We start from the raw sequence: 14,296 nt of genomic DNA on the forward strand, positions 1-14,296 counted from the left end.
CTCTAAACCCTAAATAAATCAATATTTTGTAGCAAATCCCTTATTTTCAATGACAGCTCTACATCTCCTGAGCATTGACTCCACCAGATGTTGACATCTCGCTAGTGGTATCGATTTCCACGCCTGCTCTGCTTCTTCCGCCAGATCTTTAAGGTTTTTAATATTTTTATGTTCTAAAAGTTTTTTCAGGTCTCTCCACAGATTTTCAATGGGATTGAGATCCGGACTACATGAGGGCCAATCAAGTACATCAACATGGTTATCGTCAAACCATTTTTTTACAAACTTAGCCGTGTGCTTGGGATCATTGTCTTGTTGCAAAACCGAAGACACCGGCAAAGTTTCATCAGCAAACGGCAACATGTGGTTCTCCACAATATCTTTATATTTTTCTTGGTCAAGAATACCGTCAATTTTCACTAATGGACCAACACCACGCCGCGAAAAACATGCCCATAATTTTATATTTCCACCTCCATGTTTGACTGTGCTGGTTGTATACTTCGGATTATTTTCCGCACCCTTTGGTCTTCTCACAAATATTCTACCATCACTACCAATGCGATTTATTTTTGTCTCATCAGACCATAATACTTTTTTCCACTCTTTTATGGTCCAATTAATATAGTCCTTAGCGAATTTTAATCTAGCCTGGCGATTTTTCTTCTTTAGCAGTGGTTTCTTGCGGGATACTCGTCCAAATAGGTTGGCCTCATTAAGTCGTCGTCTTATAGTTCGTGATGATATCGCGATAGCTGGAGAAAGTTCTTCTTTAATCTGGTTGGAGGTTAAAAATTGATTCATTTTAGCCATTCGAACAATAGTTTCACCAGTTCGTTGGCTGGTTTTTTTAGATCTTCTCTTGCGTGGAATATTTTCGTACATTTTATGTTCTTTTATGTGTTTGAGTGCATAGAAAACCATTTTTTTTTAACATTTTAGGTGGTCAGCTATTTTACTATAAGTCCAACCTCTTTCCCTTAGCGTAAAAATTATTTTACGCATTGACGGATCACAATTTTTTTTCTACCCATTTTAAACTGTGGAAGACACAAAGACAAGGCTTGTAGATACAAAAAACACAAATTGTTACCAGTACAAAGGTTTGAAATGAACTATACGCGTGTTTATTTTCGTCGTTTCTAAGTAGATGGCCAACTGTGTTATCTATAAATTTTGTTTATATTCTGCATTCCTTACAAATTTCTTAGTGGAATGTCTATAAATAAATTATATATTGCTGTTGTGATAAACAATCAAAATTTTAAAACAAGTTGGTTTTAATTTATTTTAAAGAACTGAAACATTGAATAAAGTATTTTTTTTAAACCGTTTCTAATTAGTTGGCCACCACTGTATATTACAGGAGATTCTACACCATTCAGCAACAACTCTTCATAGTAATACTCTGAAATAAAACAATCCCTATTTTCAATAAAGGATCTATAATACATTTTAACTCCCTTTAAAAGTAATACTTAATAAAACATATTTTAATGCTTAAAGGATTTTCAAAGACAGGTACAATATTATACTTTAGTGACTAAATTACTCACAAAAACACACATTTTTCTTATAAATACTCACGCACTAGTTTCGAATCCCAGGATATACTTCACCCACTTTTGGTGCCTGTTGGCCAAGTCCGTCTGTACAGCACTGCCAGAGCTATTTTTACTCAAAAACCCCTTTTCAGATTCAGAAATTATTCTGTATAGATTTGTACTTTGGAACCTGCTGGGTTGGCTTTTGAAGATCTTTGGTTCTTTTTTCGAGTAATCGTCCTCAGAAAGGGATTGGATTATATTGGCTTTTGTAACACATTCAGGGATTTTTGGCTTCATTATGTTCTCCCCAAGATATTTGGTGGAAACTTCCAAGAGTTTTTGCAAAACAAAGCGTCTGTGCAACCATAAGGATTCATGCTCAACATAGACCTTATCAATAGTTTCTATAACCACCAAGATCTCATGTAGGAGTAAAATAATGTAATTCATGACCATCTCGAGGTTGTCTAAGCAACAACTTTTATCTGGTTGTCCCAACAAATAATTAAGCATTTGCACTCTCTCTCCATCACCCAAAATGTTTAATTGCACCAAAACTTTTCGATATTGATCCTCCAATAAGACATTACACCCCTTTTCCTTCACCCTTTCTATCAAAAACTGTCTATAATGATATCCAGTGTTTTCCGACACATGTTTGCTTATCCACTGCTCACTGAAACTTAATTCTTGTGAAATGAGGTCAGGAAAATGATTTTCAAGTTTCAAGACAAACCACTGCCGATGGTTCCATGAATGATAATTGTTAGGAGTCATACCTGCAGTAATGGTACATGTTGATAATTCTGTTTCTAGTACACTTATATTGGGGCTTACGCCAATTTTAGAGAGTTTGTTTAAGAATCGGTCTATGAGCCATCGACGATAAGAGAAGGCTTCATTTGATTTTGGTTTCCTGGTCAAAACTAATTTGCTGTAAGAAAAAATATGATTTTAAAGGAAAATGAGCATGTAATTTTATAGAAAAAATATTGTGGCCAAGCTACAGTTGTGGTCACATAAATAGCACACTTAGCCTTTTCATATATTACTTACAAAAAACAAATTCCTGACTGATAAGAAAATATTTAAGCAGTTAATCTCCTCCTAATATGCAAGACTTTATGTTTATTTTAAAAATATATGCACATACAGAATTTCATTCCAATATTAAAGTTTTAAGGCTGGACACATAAATAGCACACCTTTCATTCTTATTAAATATATCGAGTGTTAATTAGTAAGTATTATTTTAACTTTTAAATTTTTGAATATTGTCAAGAGTAGTTTTGTTTTTAGTGGGTAGAAAGAAACATTGTGGACCAGAGAGGAGAGCTCTTATTATAGAAAAGAAAAATCAAGGCTTTTCTATTTCTGTTATAGCAAAAGATTTAAATTGCTCTAGGAAAATGGTTTATAATGCTCTGGCTCTCTATGAGACCACTCAAAGCACAATGAACAAGAAAAGATTAACAAGGCCTCGAAAAACCACATATAACATGGATAAAATTATTATTAGAATAAGCAAAGGTAATCCATTTTTAAGTTCCGCCCAAATAAAACGTGAAATAGCAGACCAATATGGCGTCAATATTTCTGCAAGAACAAGATTATGTGAAAAAGATCTCAAAGGTTGTGTAGCTAGGAAAAAACCACTTGTTTCAAAAAGAAATATTAAAAAAAGATTGGCATTTGCTAAACAACATATAAATAAGGACATTAATTTTTGGAAAACCATATTATGGAGTGATGAAACCAAGATTAATAGATTTGGAAATGATGGAAAATGCTATGTTAGACGTCCTCCCAATCGTGCCTTAAACCCTAGGTACACAATTAAAACTGTTAAGCATGGAGGAGGATCAATTATGATATGGGGAGCAATGTCATGGCATGGTGTTGGACCTATTCATCGTATAGAGGGAATAATGGACCAATACAAGTATAGGGAGATTTTGCAGAATGTTATGGAACCATACATGAAGCATTTTATGCCAATTACATGTAAGTTCATGCACGATAATGATCCAACACATTCTGCAAAATCAATAAAACGATGGTTTACTAAAAATGTGGTAGATGTTTTGGAATGGCCGCCACAAAGCCCAGACCTGAACCCTCTGGAAAATTTGTGGGATCACGTTAAAACCAAAATTAAGGTATTAAATCCCTCAAATCTGGATGAACTATGGCAAAACTTCCAAGAGGCTTGGAACAGTATTCCGGCAAGCGTGTGTGCAAAATTGGTGGAGTCAATACCCAAGCGATTAAGTGAAGTTATAAAAAATAAAGGATACCCAACAAAATATTAAATTGGTTTTGGTGAAAGTAAATATTTTTTAAGTGTGCTATTTATATGACCATAACTGTAAGTATTAAATTGAGGAGAAAATACTATGTGTATATAGATATTGCAATTGCATTGCCTGATACAAATACCTTTTCATTCCTATACCTAGGACTTTTGTGTAGAGAGTACATGACTCTTTTGTCTTTAATGATAGATAACTATTTATTCGTTTGCCCACAGAGATAAAGAGAACATCTGATGAGATCTCTATTTAAACATAAAATAAATGAGGCTTGATTTTTTTCAAAACGTTATGATATTATTGAAGAATTTTTTGATGAATAAAGGATCAAGCAATACCCAACAAATGAGTAAAAAGAGATCTTTGCAAAGGTAATAACTATCCAATTTACTTTTCCACCAAATTAACAAGAAATATTAACTTAAAAAATAAACTTCATAGGCAAATGCCAAAGGGGGTTGCTAACTTCAGTACTTATACAGTTGCTACCTAAGTTTGAGGGATTATCTGGGAATTTTGTATTTTTTTTTTAACCTTTACATGAAAAGTAGGATATAAAAAGTTTAACTACATAATTGATAATTTTTCATTGAGTAGAAGGAATGAATGTAATAGCCTTGGTCTTTAGATGCAGTTAAACCATTGTTAATAAAGCATAAACTTCTTGGTTTTGTAATTGGAAACACTAAAAACTTCCAACAAATAAAATCTTGTTTTGTAATACATTGCTCCGATATCTGCTCCCATTAAGAATATGCTCTAGTTATTTGGCCACCACAGACAATGGAATCTACATATCAATATGAATTAAAAAGTACAAAACAGATTTTTATGATATCTGCACTTAAGAGCTCACAATACCTATCCTTATATGACCTCATATAAAAGTATGGTGACTAAATTTAATATGGTTAGTTTCAAGTATGAGACTTACTTTAAATGACAAACTATTTCCTTTTAATATATTAGAAATATTCCTTAATTAACAACCTATCTTTTGTAGTACATAAACTTGAGAATACAGGACAAAAAGCTCTTTCAAAGTTTAACTCCAGGTAGTTCTCCTATGAAAAGAATGATATGAAGAATGAGAGTAATGAAATCATCACAAATGTGACAGATTTCTCTGTAAGACAAATTCAATCTGTGATCTTACACAATTATCTCTAGTCACATAAATTATTTTATGTCAATATAAATTTAAGGCTGCTTAGTTTAATAACTCTGCTTAGAATTAGAAAAATTAAAAATGTGTTTAAAAAACCTAAATATAATTAGACTAATATCTTAATCTTACCTGAATTTAAATTCTTCATAAGAAAAAACAACATTTGTAACCACAAGCTCTCGCTTCATATTCCAAAAAGTGGAAACATCAGGATTAATAAATAAAGCTCCAGCAATAAGGCGGTTTAGCTCTCGTTTCTCTACATGGTTCATTTTGCCTCTCATCAAACTTCTCCTGACTTTAAACAGTCTGGAACATACATACTCGTACACATATTTTGTGCACCACGTTTCCAGACCTAAATGGTGATTTTGGTGTATGACAGGGCTCTTGTTCTTTGTGTTGTCGTCTGTGTGAATTAACGAAAAATCAATCCTGAAATTGTTACATTTCAAATGTGAATAATGGGGTGGAGGTTTAATGTTCAAATACTAACAAGTAAATATCGTCTTCGATTATTTGCTCTATAGACTGTAAAATGCGCTCTGACATCGGGCCATACTCCATTTTTTTAAAATTAACAACTCACATTAATGTTTTGATTATTTATTTTGGTTAAATTATTAGCCAATTAAGAGTGATATCAGTGATTTTTGAAAACGAGACGTCATCAATTATTTTGACATTTACGTCAAAACAATTTGACATATATGTCAATATTGTCAATGTATTGCGTACAATAGCAACATAAAACAGAAGTGCCTGTCTGCAGGGATCCAATCCAATGTTGTCATGCATAGCTTGATATGATGTTGGCGGGAAATTTAGATTTATTTTTCTTGTTGAGGTTTTGGTAGTGTTATATTTTATGAAATGCAACATTAATGTATTAAATTTTTGCAAAAATAAATTATATTATAATTATTATTATGTAACGGATTCATATACTTAAATAATATAATAGAGCTAAATCCTATGTAATTAATTTAATTGAAGAGGCTTTACTTTCATCTTGGAAAAATGCAAATGATTCCTCAAATCTTTATTAAATCTGAAAGATGTTTGCCACCGTTCCAAACATTTAAATAAATGGTTTTCCTGGGAATAGGCAATTGTTAAGTCTTGATTTTCTTTATCAGGGTGTACTTTTTTCTATGTCTATTGAAAATCGAGTAGTTTTTCGCAAATCGCACAAAACACTGACATTATTATGTGTTATGCCACAAAAAAATTAAATTCCCCAAGCAAATTATTGCCAAGCCACATACCTTCAATATAAATTAAAACATAAAATATAAAGCTATTGTATCTGTATGGTGCATACCATTTTATCCCTACAGAGTAGGAAAAGCTAAATTTGGCAACGCCGGAATCGGTTCCTGCAGAAAGGCGCTTCTCATAAAACAGAGGTAGCTGTCAAACAGCTGATCATCATAAACAAATCAAATTTTATAAAATGTAGATAAAAAAAAATTGAAGAAAATGAAAAAATATCAGCGGCTTTTGCTAATAATCATCTCCATAATCAGCTTAAGCCTTTTTCTGGTATACAGACACCAATATAACCGTTTAAGACACGTCCTGGAAGTGTTTAATTTCTTCGGAACTCCTTGTAATATTTCTGAGCTTCATAGGAGCCCCGGAGTTCTATTGGAGCATGACTGGGGTCCACAGCCCGTTTGGCAAGAGGTGGATAGTAAGGGTTTTATCTATAGTGCATTCTTAGTGGAAAATCACAAAGTTCAAGGACTGGGAGTAAGACATGCCAGTGTGGCCATTCCCAAGTCATGTTTTCTATTCTTTGAAGATGATCCTAAGCCTATCAAAGGCAAGTTGGGGGTGTCTAAGGTAGCGGAAGATAAAACTAGTGGGTTTTTAGTTTATGTTTTTACATGTGTATTTGGTGACGCAGACAATAGGAGTCCTTATAGTGTTGCTTTTAAGAGCCAAAGTGGACCGAAGTATGTGACTACATTAGTGACAAATGCTTTAGATAAACGGGGGATATTCAACGGGACGATTTGTGCGGCACCAGGTTTGTTTTCCAAGAAAATGCTGTTAGAGTTTTTAAGTTTTCACAGTTTTATGGGCATTGAAAGTTTTATAATTTATCATGAACAAAATCTGCCTCACAGGGTCTTGAAACTGTTAAAAAACTTCTCAAATAACCTGAATTTGTGGTTAACTTTTTACCCCTATAACCTTCCATTGTTCATACCGAAACAGTTTACAAAAATCCTGCTGGAATATGATTGTCTGTTAAGAACAAAAAGTCAGTCTAAATTTTCACTGGTTTTAAACCTAAATGAGTATATAGTGCCTTCAGGGGACCAGAAAAAGCACAAAAACATGCGGTTGCCAATCAAACAGTTCTGCATAAGCCATGTGAGTAAAAACCGCCCGATAGTGCTACAGAATTATGAAGTTTTAGACAATCATAGCTTTAATGAAGTTGTTCAATTAAATGTAAATAATTTTAATACTTCCATGGGGAGCAACATAAGGACCATCTTTGATAATAACTGTGTGATATTTAGGTATGAGAAGTGTGAAAAGGGGGCAAAAACCCTACCAGATTTTTCCATGAAGAGATTCTCGACCGATTTAACTAGAAGCACTTTGGTGCAACTCTTGATTCATGATGATGTTTAATTGTGATTTTTTTAATTAAAGTTTGCTTAAAGAGGGGTTTGTAAAGCCTATTTAAATTTTGTTATATTTCAGATTTATGCTTATACATTTATATAAATGCAGATTTTATAAAAGATGTGATAATTTTCTGCTTTTTGTAAGGATATATTTTAGGGCATGTTAACTGATAAATGCTGTTGAAACAATACAAGTTATTTATTTCAATCTTTTTGACAGAATGAGTTATTGTATATTATAATTTACTTCAATATGAAATAATAATAATAATCTGATTACGAAACAGTTTTAGTACTATTAAGGCTTCTGGAGGAGCCTATAATTCCATTAATATATGTGAGGAATTCAGTAATTTTAGTGTAAACTCCAGGGGTTGAAGCTTGTCCACACACATCACCCCAGGAGACTATCCCCAGTTGGATCCCATTGGATACTAATGGCCCTCCAGAGTCACCCTGATGAAAAAAGTAATTTTATTTGAAAATTAAAAAGGGGTACCAAAAAAACTCACAGTACAAGAGTCTTTTCCAGCAGAGCCAGCACAAATCATTCGATCACTAATAGGATCTGACCCATAGTATTTGGTTCTGCATGTGGTGGTAGTTATTAAGGGAATTGTCACGACCTAAATAAGCCAAAATTTTATGCAATATTAAAAAAAATAATTTTTCTCTCTTTTACCTGTAAAACTGAGGCTAAAGGCCCATCATTGGCCACATATCCCCAACCAGTGGCTACAGCAATTTGCCCATTAGAAAATGAGGTAGTGGCAGTGGGTAGTTGTATCGGTTGCACCCCGGTGCCAAAAGTCTTAAAAGAAACTTTAAGTTGCTAACCTTCCTATAGTTCTTACAGATTTTATTAAAGTTTAAATAATCATATAAAATAAAGACCATTTTTGTTGTCCAAACTTAATTTGATAAGACATTGGGTTGTGTTACATAAAAAACATCTTTAGACATGTTAAGTACATAAAAACTCTTAAACGCCCGCAATCTTGTAGGACCAACCATGGAACTCTCACGTATACACAAATAAATTAACATGCTTTAAGTAATTTCTATAATAACAACCAACGATTTATGTGAAAAACGCAGCTTTCGTATTTTGTTACAATACTACGAAAACACATAAATTGATAGGTTGCTGAAGAGGCCTTCAATTATTGAAAAACCAAACATCGCTAGCCAGCAAAAAATACCAATTTTAATATTGAGTTCTGCTTCCACATACCCTAATGATGATTGCTTGCATTCTTTTTTGTATGCCTAAAATTAAATGACGAATGTCTTCTTGAGAAGAAAGGTCCTATTCCGCTAAAAGAGCATATTGCAATTTATTTAAAGGCGAAGAAGCAGGAATACGACTTCGTAGCCGCCACCCAAGCATGGGGCATGCTTATTCTACCTCCCGGATAGTCTCAGAAGGACAAAACTAAGAGAAAACCGTTGGGATTTTACCAATAGTGACCATACAAGTCGAGATATCGACCTTCAAAGTTTGCGGGGGTTTGGATTTTTGGGGTACCCAGTATAGAGGTAGCTAAGTGTCTTGTTCTCATCACCTATATAACTAAAACATCAGGGTATGAGGAGACCTAAGGGCACTGTAAAAGAGTGATTGTTCATTTGAAGTACAAGAGTGCTGTAGTTTACATTGTGCAAAACCGAGAATTCTATAACCCTGCCTTGTGCCTATATTGTCCTATGCCTCCTATTTGTTAGGGAGAATCCTGAAAACTTTTTGAGCCATGTTGGTATTCACTCACACTATACCAAGAACAGTATGGTACTGTGGTATCAGGGACTTTACAGATCACGTAATGGCACATGGAGTTGTCTGTCTCTATAAATAATCTGCTTTTTTCTGCATTTAAGGTCAATATTAAGAAGTACCCAATTAAAAATTCTCTTTACTCATTTGAGGAGACCTTCCGTTCCAAACGCTGACCTGCTGCAAACTAACTATTTTGTCTTTAGTGGCAATGCTATAGTTTTGACTAATTATAAATATGTTTCTTGACTTGTGTATTGATACTAATAGAGGAATAAACCGGTCCATGCCACTCAGATAAATTATCTTTGAGGGCATCTTAACCCATTTACTTAACAATCTACTTACCATAGCTGAAGCCAGCTGCACCACAGCCACATCATAATCGAATGTATCAAAGTTGAAGCTGGAATGTGAGTTTATCTTTAAAACTTGAAGAACTGTGCCACCGCTAGTGCGTGAGGAGGATCCCACTCTTATGGTAAACCTGCTGGGACTTGACCTATTAAACGATTATAATGGAGTTATTAGGTGATAAGCTTACTTTCTTGGTATCTTACACTTCATAGAAACAGTGGGCTGCACTTAAGATGAAGGTGGTGGTTAAAATGGAGCCTCCGCATACGTGGGAACTGTCAAGCATAATGGAAACTTGGTAGGGGTAGTCTTGGATGTTCGCATCTTGACCCCCAACGATTCGTATGAAGGAGGTTTTTGCGTTAGGTGATAGTGGGCTACCTAAAGTAACATTTAAATTAATTTTTGGGGGGTGTTTGTTCAATGTTTTGAGGGAGGTTTTCTAGGGAAAACCCCCTAGAAGAAAAACCAATATTCTTATTTGATACATTGGATAATTGAGAAAATTTAGGACCCAACGATTCTCAGATTTTTTTTGCTGTGTTTAAAAAGCTTATCTTAAATCTATTATTATTTGAGTTGGGTTGAGTTAAACCACGATTAATAAATATACCTGGACTGCCAATTCAATGAAAAGTAAATGACCACTACTAGGTGGTCGCCACTTTGCGTGATTGTGTCCTTTTAATGTTGGTCACAGTTCTGCCAATTGTAGAGAAACCAATTGTATCAAAATACTTATTAAAGTCATTGGAAATATTGCTTTGCTCCCTGATCCCTCGCCTAGCTTAACGTTAGTCACTTCTTTTCTTATGTCTACTGACACATGTGCATTTAATATATCACAATCCGTTTTGGATTTATTTGTAAAATTAATTAGTGTTTCTGGCGAATGGTTTTCTTTTTACAGAAGCTATATTAAATTTGTGGGATTTGAGTTGTTGTCTGTAATGAACAATAAGTTGGTCATTAGGATCAAGACTTTTCCATAGTTTCTCGAGATCACGAAGAACTGTTCCTTCATTGATAAGACCAGGAGTTATTTAAGAACTACCAGAGTTCCTCTTAGGGCGAGTTACAAACGGAGATGATATGTTAAAGAGAGACTATGAAAGGTGGAGAAAAAATATGAAAATCAATCATCCATGCCTTAAATCCTGTTAGTGAACAATCCATTGTTCTTTGGTTAGGAGGAATCTAAAGTAATCTTTGCCTTCCTCAGAGAAAGACCTTTTGGAAGTAGGGAGACTCTGGTTTGTCAAAATGTACATCAATGGTTTGGATTGCAGCAATTAAGGAATTTATAATTATGTTGTCTATTAGTGTGTTAGATTTGCCTTGAACTCTTGAAGAGTCATAAATACTCTGGTTTAGATGATAATAACTGAAAATATTATGGATCACCTAGGTCTGCTTTGACTCTATCAACATATTTTAAACCGATACATTTCTTGCAGTCAAACATATCAATAGGTTTTCAAGACAGGCGCAAAATCACAGATACAAAAGGTAAAAGTTGATATGAGTATGAGTTGAGTAATATTTATTACAAATATAGAAATCTTAGAGTAGAATTCAGCATAATCTTTGCAACGGCCACTTCAAATATATTTTCCCTGATTATTGTGTCTCCATAGTTTTGATTTCATTAAAGTAGTATCTCACAAGCACTAAAACAACACCAGCGCGCTGTTATAAGCAGCAATTTCGTATTGGCATAGTATTGTAGTTATTCATTACTTAATCAGGTTTTAGTCACACATAATAACTTCTGGGTAGTTTTCGGTGCTTAGAAAAACTTCACTTTCCGCAGATTTGTACGTATTTGACTACAAGCATTGAAGTTTACTATACGAATATGAAGTGGAGGCTTACTTTCTTTGGGTTTATTACACCTGTTTGGCTGTGACGAGTTCTAGTTTGTGGAGTCGGATGTTCTGGATTGATGGTGCGAAAAAAGGAAAACTTTTATAATATTATATATTATATTTTTATATATTATAATAATAATGTTGGAGTTTAATAAGTTGTCCTCAAGATTTTTGTTCGGTATCACTTTAATGCTTTATATTCACCAAATTTTACTGTCACTACTCCAACAAGGTCAGGTCCAAAGTGATTTTTTAAATAGTCCAGTATATCTCAGTTATATCGGTTGATAGTTGAGAGACAAATACCGAGGCTTGAGGGGTTGAAGCGATAAGTCTATCTGTGGTCTTCTTCTGTCCCACTATTGCATTATTTTTCTTTTCTTGAGAAATAATTGTTGTTTGCTGTATGGATAATCTAGAAGGAAGAGTCTCTGACCTATTTGATCCAGATCAATTTGCATTTGGTTTGCCTTAGTAGTTTGAGTTTGCAATTTGGCTATACAGCATGTTTTGGATGAACAATTCTGAGTATTGCACGTCAAGTTTCTTAAGCATTCTCTGATATAACTTCAGAATATATTTTTAATTATGTATTTATACTAATATGAAAATTCAAACATTGTGTGCATATTTTAAGTGTCAGGTGCGGTATTTAAACTTCGAAATGTTTCTGTTGGCTTGGCAATCTTCAGAATAGTCGATGCGTGCCATCTAGGATAATACAGTTTAGACAACGAACCGGAAACAAGGTTTGTTGCATTAGAAAATGGCGCGAAGTTCAAAGGAAAATTCACAGGATCATCAATCTTTTCAATCAATTTTAATTAAAGATACCTTGGAGTAGTTTTAGTTCTAACAATAAAAATAATAATTATTATAAATATATATGTATATATAAAAAATAAATATTGCAAAATATTGCGATCGAATTATTTCGTATTACAAAACAAAATGGCAGCCCAATAATGACATAAATATTTGAATATTATTATATGAGATGGCGCTTTTCTTTTATGAAAAATATGCCTGATCATTCAAAATTGATGAGTTAGTTCCGTTTAATTTTAAGAAAAAAAAGATTCACTTCTTAGTACGTTCATTTCGAAAATTACCGGTACTTACCAACGATGAAATCAGCCAACGCCAAACCAACCAACAACGAACTCCAAAACATCGCCATCAAACTGATGCACCTTTAAATCATTAAATGCCGACTAAAAGTAAATTATACGAAAAGCCTTTCAATTATAAAGGTAATTTACGTTAACTTATATAAGTCCTATAAATACGGATCTTAATCTTTTAAAAACAATCGGAGATAACACCGCCGAATGCTTATGTAGCAAGACATTTTCATTATATCGGATAATAATACTTATTTTATTATTGATTTATAAGACGATTAGTTATTTCCAGGAAACTTATTATTATTGCCGAATTAAATTCATGAATAAATTGCCTTTTTGGCAGCGGAACGGTTCTAAAATGTCCTCAATTAGTATGCAACCAGGATAAATAAATATGCCATTATCTTTATAAACATTGCATAAAGAGTACATTTAAATCAAGCATTGTTAAAAAAATGTAACTGTACAGGAAAATGTACAATTAAAAGAGTTGCAACAACTCTGGATTCATCACGCTGAATGACGAACATAAACCCGAGGATTTACGAGGTTGTAGTATGTGTTTGGTCACGTAAGTTTGGAAGTAAAGTACACGGAATCAAAAACAGACTTGAAATTATACGAAAAAAACATAAGATAAGGGCTAAGATAAAGGCCTATGTCAATAACAACTTGTATAAGACAAAGAAGGTTATATATACAATCAAATGCGGTTCTTCAAAGAATTTAAATATTACTTTGGAAGAACGATTACGGGCAAACTATGGGATATATCTTCATAATTCCAACGGTTTCTTCGTAATTTTGTTCTTCTGAATCCAATGGGCCTATCTGCAAGGTCGCAGCATTTATATTTCCTGAGATATTGAAGCTTTTGAGGTCTGTGGAAGTGCTATAATTCTTACAGGTATACTTAGATCCTCTCACCTCAAGGTGTTCCATAGACTTTGCGAACTACTTAAAGAATATCAACATCCCCAGTAATGCCATTTTGCTCTCCCTAGACGTTAAAAATCTTTTTCCAAGTATACCTTCGTTAGAGTGCAAAGTCCTGGTAGAAGACCTTCTTAATCTAACTAGACTTCCAAAATTGATATATAGAGAAACTACAGGTCTCGCCATGTCTCTCTCCCTTCCTGAGCGAAGTGCTTATGGGAAAATTAGAAAAGCAAATATAGGCTAGTAAATTTTTCATCATTTATCATTGCCTACAAGAGGTATGTTGACGATGTTTGTCTCGTTTGGGAAGGTAACGATAATAATTTGCCCGAATTTTTAACGTTTATTATCTCCCTACACAAAAATATAACTTTTACGCTGGAAAGGGAGGTAAATCAATGTCTGCCATTTTTGAACTTACTTGTACGAAGAAAGGACAATAGCATTTCCTTTGAAGAATTTCCTCTATAGAAAACCAACCGCAACGGACATCATTCAATTTGACTTTCTTTCTCCTGGACGACATAAATTTGTTGCATAAAATCTATTGCTA

General features: G+C 33.7%; 3 protein-coding genes across 3 annotated transcripts; 1 reads left to right on the forward strand and 2 right to left on the reverse strand.

Moving 5' to 3' along the window:
* Positions 1–1,428: 1,428 nt before the first annotated feature.
* On the reverse strand, positions 1,429–5,704 carry LOC126733993 (protein prenyltransferase alpha subunit repeat-containing protein 1). The gene is made up of 3 exons (XM_050437499.1): positions 5,524–5,704; positions 5,157–5,462; positions 1,429–2,481 (listed from the first exon to the last, which is right to left on the reverse strand). Exons 1-3 carry the CDS (start codon positions 5,592–5,594, stop codon positions 1,584–1,586), a joined length of 1,275 nt encoding a protein of 424 aa, XP_050293456.1. The 5' UTR covers positions 5,595–5,704; the 3' UTR covers positions 1,429–1,583.
* A 734-nt stretch (positions 5,705–6,438) lies between these two features.
* LOC126734233 (uncharacterized) lies at positions 6,439–7,883 on the forward strand. The gene has a single exon (XM_050437768.1). The coding sequence runs from the start codon at positions 6,510–6,512 to the stop codon at positions 7,677–7,679; it is 1,170 nt and encodes a 389-aa protein (XP_050293725.1). The 5' UTR covers positions 6,439–6,509; the 3' UTR covers positions 7,680–7,883.
* On the reverse strand, positions 7,856–12,965 carry LOC126734234 (trypsin-4-like). Its single transcript, XM_050437769.1, has 6 exons — positions 12,800–12,965; positions 10,010–10,187; positions 9,798–9,951; positions 8,358–8,486; positions 8,188–8,301; positions 7,856–8,131 (listed from the first exon to the last, which is right to left on the reverse strand). The coding sequence occupies exons 1-6, from the start codon at positions 12,855–12,857 to the stop codon at positions 7,952–7,954; spliced, it is 813 nt and encodes a 270-aa protein (XP_050293726.1). The 5' UTR covers positions 12,858–12,965; the 3' UTR covers positions 7,856–7,951.
* Positions 12,966–14,296: the final 1,331 nt, after the last annotated feature.

This window comes from Anthonomus grandis, chromosome 3 (assembly GCF_022605725.1).
Source record: "Anthonomus grandis grandis chromosome 3, icAntGran1.3, whole genome shotgun sequence".
NCBI classification, from domain to species: Eukaryota; Metazoa; Arthropoda; class Insecta; order Coleoptera; family Curculionidae; genus Anthonomus; species Anthonomus grandis.